Genomic DNA, 11,738 nt, shown 5'->3' on the forward strand with positions numbered 1-11,738 from the left:
GATTACTGCATACATTTGCTGATTTAAACATGCACAACTGTTTGATATGTTAATGACTGCATAATGTTCTGTTTCACACACGAGGGAGGCAGTATTCAGTATATACCAGCAGTAGACGCAGTACTTTTTCATTCTGAAAACATTCATCCATCCTTGATATTAAGACTTATGTATTTACACAACTCCTATACTCTTGAATGGCAGGTGGCGTGTGTCTGAGCTGTCAGGTCCAAGGAGATGCTCTTCGCCACTGGATGGACTGCTTGAGGAACAAGGGTCAAAGGGTGGAGCGCTGGCACATTCTGGCCAATGAGCTGCCTCAGACCACCTGCCATGATTGAGGAAGACTCCTGCCAGGAACGAGGAAATCAGTCATGATAGGTTAATGGATTCGATTGATATGAGGTGGACATGGAGATAATTATATAAGCTAAGTAGGGGCCAAGATGTTGGAAGTAAATTACACACTTTGTGATGTTTAAAAGGAGAGTGGAGGATGGGCCACCAGTCCTCTTCTGACTTGATGTCACTCAAAGCGAGTCCCCGCCCCTTTCACCCAATTCTCTCTCACACGCTCATTGCTGCACGTTTTCTACACATTTTGTAACGTTGAAGTGTATTTTACTCTAATGAAATCTTGTGTAGCACAATTCTCTTTTTTGGTTACAATGTATTTTAATGTTCAGTGCTTTCGTAATGCTTGCAGACAGCGCATCTTTAACAATATACGGGGGTGCATGAAAACTGCCTGCCATTAATGCATCAAAGTGATAAACACATGGTACGGCCATGACAACATGGGAAGGTCCTTAAGGGCTTGTCCTCTCAAATGTTGTCAATCATATTTGAAGCAAATACAGCTTCATCAGAAGCAGGTTTCTGTGTACTGCTAACAAATAGACTTTCCATTTTGTAGCATGATGCAGTGTTTACATTTTTTTTTTTACTTTGCACCAACTGTGTTTTCCAAGGTCTCAAATTTGGCAGTTTATAATTTCCAGTTGTTACTTTTCTTTAAAAGGGGGTTTTACGGACATGCTACAATTTGATATTGCGTAGGTTAATAACTTGATATATTTTTGGAATCAAATGTTTATATGTGCCGTATACTAAGACTATCTGGAGTGCGTCTGCATGCATCCGCGTGTGTGTCATCTGGTTGTTTTGTACCAAAAAAAAAGTGCTGTATTTTTGAGGGTTTGTGGTTTACACTACTATAAGTGCTTATGTACAAATTGGAAATACATTTGAATTGCATTGCTCTTTAAGATGTGCATCATTTCCCTGCATCTTCTCGAAGCAAGCTTAGAAACCTCTTAAGAATTCGCAATCGCTCCAGCATGCAGAACATAATATCCTCATGGCACACCACCAACATATAAGCACACTTCATCTGAATCTTAACACCAATAAGCAATAAGATACTCTCTAAATGGGATTCTAAACCAAGATAATATCAGCCTTTCCTACTGTGAAAAACCACTGCACTGATTCTGTGGTTCTTCGAGATGCATCTGGTTGATTATGTGTTCAATGAGTAAATGGTAATTAGATGGCCATTTAACAACAGATCACAGTGAGGTAAAAGTGTCAGTGTCACTGTATCTGGACCGGGGCATCATCAGGCAGCCTGGCCCTGTCTGGACGAATCCCCAGCAGCAAACATTTTGGATGCCTCCCTTGTCTGACACAACCATTTCAAGTCTTGGAGATGAGTTTGATTAGGTGTGTTTGATTATACCATGTACTCACATAATTGATAAAGCATTTCTAGATCTTGGCAAAACTAAAAAAGTTATTATATAAAAGTCTTAATGTATTTATTATAAAAATGCCCATTGAGTTTTAATGTTGTGGGGTGAATGAAATTAAGAAATATCTTGATTTTTAGCTGCTTGGCTTATTTTGATGCTTGATTTGGCCTGTATTACATAATTTTAAGTCATTTGGGGCCCCATTAAATGTTTCCTGAGGCCCTCTAGTGGGCCCTGCCCTCCTTGTTAAGAAACACAGGGCATTAAAAACTATTATTAGGTACTTTAACTGATAAATTAAGATTAAGTCATACTGATTGTAACTTTTTTATTCACATTAAAGCATCCCTTAATCATTTACCCACCCACATGTCATTCCAAACCTGTATTAATGTTCTTTTTTTATGTCGAGATATTTAGCAGAATGTTGAAGCTGCTCTTATCCATACAGAGAGAGTGGATGGGGATCAGGGGATGTCAGGCTCCAAAAAACTCAAACAAATACAATAAAAGTATCCTACCTATACATCTCATTTGCTATATTGCAAGCCTTTTAGTGCCATATAATTGCTTTGGGTAAAGAACAGTCCAAAATTGAAAGTATTCACTGATCACTGACCTGATCTGGCCACAGACGAAATTCAGTCATACAGGTTCGGAAACAAAATCTGGGTAGGTGAATGATAAAGAGAAATTCTATTTAAAACAAACCATTAAAGCAGTGGTACACAACCAGTGTTTTCCATAAACTGTTTAGACATGGGGGGGGGGGGGGGTCTTGGAGTAAAAAAGTTTGAGTAAAAAAAAAAAACACTGCCTTAACACTTTTGTAATAGAAAACTCTATAAAATAGTCTGAAAACTCTGTAAAACTCTATCCACTTATCATCTACTAGATGAAAACATGAAAAAAAAGCCTCCAAGGGTGAACATATGTCGCCACATAAATATAGTTAGAAAGTAGCTACACTAAATTTGAAATGGTTTGTCTCATTCTAAAAATGACATCTCAACATCGCCACCTACTGGAATTTAGTGGAAACGTTTTCTTTCCTATACAACTTTAGATTTCAAATTAATTAACTGCCTGAAATGTCCAAGTGAACCTAAAGATTCTGATCCACTTGTTCAAATAATTTAAATGACAGACAACCATATATAATTAAACCATATATAAATAAAAAAATATTTATAATTTATAAATAAAAAATTATTTTCAAACGTATGAATTACTTTCTTCTGTGGAATGTAAAGGATGTTGCTCTGAAGAAGTCAAGTCAATTTATTTAGAGCACAACAGTAACACAGCCATTGTTGATCCAAAGTGCTTTACAATAAAAGGTTACCTAAAAATCAACAGAGATCAAAAAGTAAAGGGGAAAGAGATAAAATATAAAATAAAATAAAAATATGTATATAAAAAACACATCAAAAGTTCCATACACAGCATTACGCAAATGCAAGAATGTAAAAATGAGTCTTTAAGTTTGATATAAAAACACGATGAAGAGCGATGGAGAGGCCCTGATAGTAAAGGGTAAACTGTTCCAGAGTTTAGGGGCAGACACAGCGAAAGCTCTGTCACCTTTTGATATATAACGAGAATGAGGGACAGATAAAAGAAGCAGGTTACAAGATCTTAATGACCTAAAGGTTGTGTATGGGTGGATAAGGTCACAGATTTAATCCGGGACTGACTTATGCAGTGCCTTATATACAAAAAAAAGGACCTTAAAATCAACTCTGAATTTGAGAGGGAGCCAGTGCAATGAAGCAAGAACAGTATGCTCCCTCTTTTTTTGTTCCTGTCAACAATCTGGCTGCCGCATTTTGAACCGTCTGAAGCTGAGATAGAGTGCTTTGAGGAAGGCCAACATACAGAGAGTTACAATAGTCTAGCCTTGAAGAGATTAGTGCGTGGATGACAATTTCAAGATCTTTTCGAGAGAGAATTTTTTTTATTTTCGCAACAGATCTGAGGGTGGAAGAAGCTACTCTTTACAACTGTGTTGACATGCTTATCAAATTATAGTAATGGATCGAAATGGACCCCTAGATTTTTTACATGGGGTTGTAAGTTATCACTAAGGGAGCCTAACCTACTTGTAAGAGTAGTATTGAGTGCAGCAGGGCCTAACAGAAGCACCTCCGTTTTGTAAGTGTTTAGTTGCAAGAAATTGTTAGCCATCCAAGTTCTCACTTCGTCAAAACATGAGAAAAGAGGTTGTAAAGAGGAGTCATTTTCGAGTTTGATAGGAAGGTAAAGTTGTAGGTAATCGGCGTAGCAATGATAGTTAATACTATATTTCTGTAGAATGGAGCCTAGGGCAAGCATGTAGATTGAGAACAATAAAGGGCCAAGAATAGAACCCTGAGGAACACCATAAGGGACGGGTGCAGAAGGCGAGGTGAACGACCCAATATATAGTGGAAATGTCCTACCCTTTAAATAAGAGGTGAACCACTGTAATGCCATGCCTTGAACCCCTACTGCATATTGTAGACGATTCAAGAGGATGTCATGGTCAAGAGTGTCAAAGGGTGCACTCAAATCTAACAGTTTCAAAATGGCATATGACCCTGAATCAATGGACAACAAAAGATCATTCATAAGTTTAAGCAAGGATGACTCTGTACTGTGAAGTGCTCTAAAACCAGATTGGAACTTATCCAAATATTAAAACCATCCAAGTAAGAAGTAACTGTGAAAGCACTGCTTTCTCAAAAACCTTAGAAATAAATTGGTGTTCAGAAATTGGCCGGTAGTTACTAAGAACAGATGGATCGAGGTGAGATCTTTTAAAAAGAAAAATACACTTGAAGTCAATGGGAAAAGAAAATGTATGATTACCAAAATACTTCAAAATAGATAATTCACAGAACAATGAGCATCATTCAGCTTTGGAGCAAATGATGACAAAATTTCATTCTCAGCTGAACCAGAGTTAACGTTTTAAGAAGGTTGGACTTTCATTCAAACATGATGCTTTTGCACAACGTTTCAGACCATCATCTGCTGATAACAGAGAAACCCAAAAGAGTGAACACTATCAAATCTCTACTCAAACGATTTAATTTAGCATATTAAAAGCAACAGAAAACAGCTGGCAATACTGACATGACAGCAACATGAAATCAATTTCAACAACACCATCAAACACTATCCTCAAAAGGTTTTCTCTGGACATGAAGATCATCATGTGACTTGTTCAATTGTTCAGCGTCTCTCATTCCTGCCCACGGGGGTCTCTCAGCGTGGCAAATATTAGATGTCTCTATCATCCAGCACAGCACAAGTCATGATCACCAGGGAAACCCTCCCATGAGTCTTTCCTATAGCTTCAGATCTGTTCAGTTTGGCTGCTGAGGCAGAAACACCGTCGCCTCAACTATTATGAACGCGCATGTGACTCAGACAGGTGTGGGCATTTTTAAAGCTACGTGCACACACAGGACAGTCAAAGGGAGGCAATTTCAGATGCACGCGGCTGTGGTTCCTCAGAGTCCCGTCATTGTTGAAGCATTTCCCGCACTGCGCGCAAACGTATGGCTTCTCCCCTGTGTGAATGAGCATGTGCACCTTTAGCCGTGAATAATGGATGAATAGTTTTCCACACTGTGGGCATGCGTGTGTCCCAGGACCTTTGACTATTCCTCGTCCCCGTCCTCTTCCCCTACCCTGCCTGACCTCTCTACTGGACGCCGTGTGACGTAGGGGGTTGACTACAACGTTAGATATACCCAGATGAGAACTGCCACTAATAGTGTCGTTCCTGACTGATCTTGAGTCTGTGTTTTGATGAGCGGTGTTGTAGTTGTAATGAGCTATGCCTGATTCAGGACTAGAAGTCTTTAACTCAATTTGGCTTATTTTACTGAGGGATACTTGCAAGGTTTTATCCTTTAACTTCATACGTTCAGCTGATTGTAGATCAGTGGAATTTGGTATACTGAACACTTTAGGATCAGACTTGTGGTTAATATCGGTAGTAGCTGGTAACTGAGCAGTGCAGTGAGGTAATGGACTGTAGACGGAAGTGTTAGCATCGGTGGACTGTGAATCGAGACTTTTAAAAGGCTCTGTTTTCACACCACAAGGAAATTCGTTTAAAGGTGATGTTTCAAAGTCTTTATCTGTGTGAGCCAGTGTGTTTGGTAACTGGAGATGGGTTCTATCGATGTCTGAATCGGTCACTAGAAGAGCACGGTTGTAGGACTCTTCTAATTTTGTGCTGGTGAGCTGTTCGGTTTGTACCTGGTTCTGATTCTGATAGATCTCTGTAGGCATGGTTTCAGATTCAATGCTAGAAGTCCACTTTAGATGCGGTGGTGGAGATGATGGGGCAGGGTCTGAAGTAGCTGGACCTGTAAAAGAGGAAACGTGTGATGAGATCAGGTGGGAAAAATAGTATCCAAGAAACTAAACTAACTCATACTGAAGATTGGTTAGGCAAGGCAAGGCAAGTTTATTTATATAGCACATTTCGTACACAATGGTAATTCAAAGTGCTTTACATAAAAGAAAGTAAAAAAATAATGAAGAAAAATAATAACAAGAATAAAACAAGCAATTTTAAAACTTTTAAAATTATTAAAAAATGTACTTATTTAGAATGAATTTAAAACAGTTAGAAAATGATTTTACATCAAATAAAATTAAAATACAGTGAAAAAATAGTTCAGTTAGGACATTGCACAGTGCTCATTCAATAAATGCACAGCTAAACAGATAAGTTTTAAGTCTAGATTTAAATGTGACTAGTGTTTTAGCACATCTGATCTCTTCTGGAAGCTGATTCCAACTGTGGGCAGCATAGTAACTAAAGGTGGACTCCCCTTGTTTTGTGTGAACCCTTGGTATCTCTAACTGACTTGATCCTAGTGATCTGAGTGCTCTGTTAGGTTTATATTCAGTGAACAAATCTGAAATATATTTCGGTCCTAGGTCATTTAGTGACTTATATATGAGTAAAAGTACTTTAAAATCAATCCTAAATGTAACTGGAAGCCAGTGTAAGGACCTAAGGACTGGTGTGATATGCTCAGATTTTCTGGTTCTAGTCAGAATCCTGGCAGCAGCGTTCTGGATGAGCTGCAGCTGTCTAATGGTCTTTTTGTGAAGGCCGGTGAGGAGCCCATTACAATAGTCCACCCTGCTGGTGATAAAGGCATGAACAAGTTTCTCCAAGTCTTGACTTGAAACAAAACATCTAATTCTTGCAATGTTTTTTAGATGATAGTATGCTGATTTAGTTACTGCTTTGACATGACTACTGAAACTAAGGTCTGTCTCCAGAATCACACCAAGATTCCTGACTTGATTTTTAGTTGTTTGACCCCTAGAGTCAAGGTATGCATTCACCTTGAAAACTTCATCTTTGTTTCCAAATGCAATGAGTTCAGTTTTTTCCTTGTTTAACTGAAGACAGTTCTGGCACATCCAACTATTAATTTCATCAATGCATTGGCAGAGGGAGTCAATGGGGCTGTAGTCATTTGAAGATAAGGCTAGGTAAATCTGGGTATCATCAGCATAGCTGTGATAGGCAATCTGGTTATTTCTCATTCTTTGACTTAGTGGGAGCATATATAGGCTAAACAAGAGCGGTGCAAGAATTGACCCTTGTGGGACTCCGCATGTCATGGACGTCCACTTAGACTTATGCTCTCCTAGACTCACATAATAACCTCTCCCTTCTAAGTATGACCTGAACCATTCGAGTACCATCCCAGTAAGCACGACCCAGTTTTCCAGTCTCTCTAGTAGTATGTTATGATCGACAGTGTCAAACGCAGCACTGAGATATAGCAATACCAGCACCGATATTTTGCCAGAGTCACAATTTAAGCGAATATTATTTATTATCTTAATGAGTGCTGTCTCTGTGCTGTGATGCGGTCGAAAACCAGATTAAAAATTGTCCAGGTATCCATTTGAGTTTAAGTATTTGTTCAGCTGACTAAAAACTATCTTTTCTATAATTTTGCCTATAAAAGGAAGATTAGATATTGGTCTAAAATTGCTCAAAATGGTGTTATCAAGATTGCTCTTTTTCAGGAGGGGCTTAACAACTGCAGTTTTTAGGGAGTTTGGAAATGTCCCAGAAAGAAGTGAGGCGTTCACCACTTCTAAAAGATCTGCTTCTAAGCAGTTAATTACATTTTTGAAAAAAGATGTGGGAAGTGTGTCAAGATAGCAGGTTGACGATTTTAGGTGCTGCACTATGTCTTCCAGAATTTTGCTGTCAATTGCTTCAAAAATTGACATAGTATCTTTTTGATATTGTGGCCTAATCTGTCTGACCTCTGCATTACTTGAGGATCGCCTTCCTGATATTGATGATCTTCTCAGAAAAGAAGGATGCAAACTCATTGCTGTCTGATAGCATTTCACTGGGAATCTGACTTGGGGGGTTTGTCAGTCTCTCAACAGTGGCAAAAAGAGTACGAGTGTTATTTAAGTTACTGTTTATAAGGTTTTAGTAGAAATTCTGTCTACATGTGGCTAGTTTCACATTAAAAGCATGAAGGCTGTCTTTATAGATGCTATAGTGAATTTCAAGTTTCGTCTTCCGCCACATCCGCTCTGCTTTTCTGCATTGTCTTTTCATAGTCTGAACTGCTGTTGATCTTCTCCAAACTGATTTCTGTACGTTGGTTTTTATTACTGACTATTATTGGAGCAATATCATCAATAACATTCTTAACTTTTGAGTTAAAGGAATCAAGGAGAATATCAACAGAGTCTGCAGAAATGCTTGGTGTTAAAGATATAGCCTCCATAAATAGTACACTTGTGTTCTCGTTAATGCATCTCTTACTGACAGAGACCGATCTAGATTCAGTTGTAACAGACATCAAAATATCAAAGAAAATACAGAAGTGATCAGATAGTGCTATGTCCTTAATAACAATGGATGAAATGTTTAGACCCCTACTGATGATTAGATCTAGAGTGTATCCACCTTTGTGTGTGGGTCCATGCACATGCTGAGTCAAAAGTGTTTAGAACCGTTATCATTTCTTTTGTAGTTTTGTTTTCTGCATAGATAATTGTGAATATTAAAATCCCCTGCAAAAGCAAAACAGTCAAACTCTGAGGAAATCATTGATAACATTTCTGTGACCTCTTCAACAAAGGCTGGAGAGTATTTTGGAGGCCTGTAAATAATAATAAACAGAATGCGTGGAGCACCTTTCAGCACAATCCCTAGATATTCAAAAGACAAGTACTGACCAAATGACACTTGCTTGCATTGATAGACATCTTTAAATATAGCAGCTACACCCCCACCTCTCCTAACAGTCCTGCAGACACTCATGTAAGTGAAGTTAGGAGGGGCTGCTTCATTAAGGACTGTTGCATTGCAGCTGTCTTCAAGCCATGTTTCGTTTAGAAACATAAAATCCAGATTGTTTGTAAATAAACATGTTTTGCCATGATTTGTGTTGCTGTAAGTCAGATTTTACGGAAAATTGTGTAGTGTATGACGTTCGGACACCTTAAGTCTGATCTTCAGTCATTTAGTGTATGATGCCTAGTGGTTTAAATCTGTTAACTAATTAAAAAGTCATGTAGTTTATTCCTGCTTAACTTAACTACATTATACCATTCCAGACTCAAACATAGCTTTTTAATACAAGCATTAAGAGACCAATTTATAGTACATTCCTATAAAATGTATATATTCCTGTAGCTTAAACAGTAGAACATGGCCAAAAATTGCCATTTTATTTGGTTGTAGTACACTATTTTGTCTAGTTTTAGGGCGATACTTTGGTATATATTCAATATTTACCCTTCCTTGGAAAATACTAGCTACCTAGAATAATCCTGAAACGTGTTATGGACATACGTCTATATGTAATTTTTCCTGTTCCCCTACATCAGGGGTGGGGAACGTTGAACCTGGAGGGCCTGTGTCCCTGCAGAGTTTAGCTCCAACCCTAATCAAACACACCTGAACAAGCTAATCAAGGTCTTCAGGATACAGGTAGGTTTTTTTTTCAGGGTTGGAGCTAAACTCTGCATGGACAAAGGCCCAGGATCAACGTTCCCCACCCTTGCCCTACATGAAATAGGTTATTTGAAAGTAAATTAAACATTTACAATCACAAAACATAGCAGTAACTAGATATTACTAACTTCCCAACATTTACCATGACGTGGTGTCTGTGTTTCTTTCCTTCTATTTTTATTTTATTATTTTTGTAACTATTTTTGTAACTTTGTAACATTATTTTATTTGATTATTATTATTCTGTTGTAACTATGGTGTTTTGGCAGAAATGGTAATTTCCCATAAAGTTAATAACGGCTGACAGGACGCGTTATTATTGTCTGTGAAGGGTCAGTGTAGGCTACCGTTAGACTCGACGAGTTTCTCAATCTTCTTCAGTCTCCGTCTCAGATACTCGTTGTCCTTCTGCACGCTGTAAAGCTCTTTCTCATACTGCAGGACAGTCCCGCCGATCATCTCCATGATTTCGTTCAGCGTCGCCTTTAAGCGCTCCGTCAGAAACGTGTTGATGACCTCCAGCTTGGTCATTTTGCTGTTAACTTAGCTCGCTGTTATTTTATCTCGGTGTAACTTACAGTACAACAGAATGTAAACATAAGCCCCCTGTGGTCATGTCACCATCTATATTTCCCTCTTTAATAACCACAGTAATAAACCGATTCAGCAGTGATCAGCGCCAACCAAAGGATAGGAGTCGAATGTACAGAAAGAACTGTTCATACATTCTTCTCAAATATTACATAGACCCGTGTGTTGTTTAACTTACAATAAATAGCCTTTTAATTTATACAAGATTTAAAACTGACATGAGCTGTCAGTCCATGATAAATCTTGGCTTAAATTCAGAGAATACAGTGCCTTGCAAAAGTATAATTTTTTTAATTACTTTTTCCCCCACATCATTCTACACTCCATACACTATGGCAAAGCAAAAAAAAAAAACGTCTTTTAATATCTTTGCAAATGTATTAACAAAAAAGACTTATCTGGGACAGTTGAAATTTAGATCAGGAGCATTCATATTGCTTGTTGATGTTACTACACTTCAGGTGAAGTTAACCTGTGGCAAATTCAACTGAATGGGTATGATTTGGAAAAGCTCACATGACTTAATAAAAGGTCTAACAGCTGAAAATACATTTCAGAGCAAAAACCAAGCCCTGAGGTCAAAAGAACTGCCTGTAGAGCTCGGAAACAGGATTGCATCAAACCACACATCTGGGGAAGAGTTCAGAAAACATTCTGCTGCATTAAAGGTTCACAGAATCATGTAGCCTCCATTATACATAATGGAAGATGTTTGGAACAACCAGGACTCTTCCTAGAGCTGGCCTCCCGGCCAAACTGAGCAACTGATGGAGAAGGGCCTTGGTTAGACTGATGAGCAAGAAGCTGATGGTCACCCATGATTATATAAGCAGATGAATGACAAACATCGCTGCAACACTCCGCCAATCTGGGCTTTATGGCGGTGGCCAAACTCCTCAGTGAAGAAGACACACTTGGCATTTGCAAAAAAAGCACCTAAATGAAACTCTGACTGTGAGAAACAAAATTTTCTGGTCTGATGAACCACAATTCCAAGCATCATGCTTGAAGGAAAACCAGTTCTGCTCGTCACCTGCAGAGTACCAGCCCAAAAGTAAAGTGTACTGGTAGCAGCCTCATGCTGTGGGGCTGTTTTTCAGCAGAAGGGACTGAGGGACTCATCAGAGTAGAAGAAAAGCTCAGTGCACCACAATTGATAGCCTTAAAGAAAACCCAGTCCAGAGCATTTAGAACCTCATACTGGGCAGAAGGTTCATCTTCCAACAGGATAATGACACTAAGCACACAGCAAGAGCGGCTTACAGACAACTCTGTGAATGTCCTTGAGTGGCCCAGCCACAGCCTGGGATTGAACCCAATCAAATATTTCTGGAGAAACCTGAAAATGTGCATCTGCTCCCATCCAACATGACAGA

At 38.7% G+C, this 11,738-nt stretch overlaps 2 protein-coding genes across 3 annotated transcripts in view; one reads left to right on the forward strand and one right to left on the reverse strand.

Moving 5' to 3' along the window:
- LOC132143499 (double C2-like domain-containing protein alpha) overlaps positions 1-1,262 on the forward strand; it is a 27,305-nt gene extending 26,043 nt beyond the window's left edge. Inside the window, exon 11 of the mRNA XM_059553766.1 lies at positions 205-1,262. Coding sequence (XP_059409749.1) covers positions 205-341 — 137 coding nt within the window. The 3' untranslated portion in view covers positions 342-1,262. The remainder of the gene's footprint in view (positions 1-204) is intronic.
- The window catches only part of LOC132143507 (zinc finger protein 32-like), a 14,153-nt gene extending 3,772 nt beyond the window's left edge, over positions 1-10,381 (reverse strand). The window contains exons 1-2 of one of the 2 annotated variants that reach the window (XM_059553786.1): positions 10,119-10,381; positions 6,009-6,118 (exon numbers count right to left, since the gene is read on the reverse strand). In XM_059553786.1, the coding sequence (XP_059409769.1) occupies positions 6,009-6,118; positions 10,119-10,302 (294 nt within the window). In that variant the 5' untranslated portion in view covers positions 10,303-10,381. Of the gene's footprint in view, positions 1-4,810; positions 6,119-10,118 lie in introns of those variants that run through there. The other variant, XM_059553778.1, reaches the window with a different exon arrangement.
- Between the last annotated feature and the right edge of the window lie 1,357 nt (positions 10,382-11,738).

This window comes from Carassius carassius, chromosome 1, assembly GCF_963082965.1.
Source record: "Carassius carassius chromosome 1, fCarCar2.1, whole genome shotgun sequence".
In the NCBI taxonomy this organism is placed as follows: domain Eukaryota; kingdom Metazoa; phylum Chordata; class Actinopteri; order Cypriniformes; family Cyprinidae; genus Carassius; species Carassius carassius.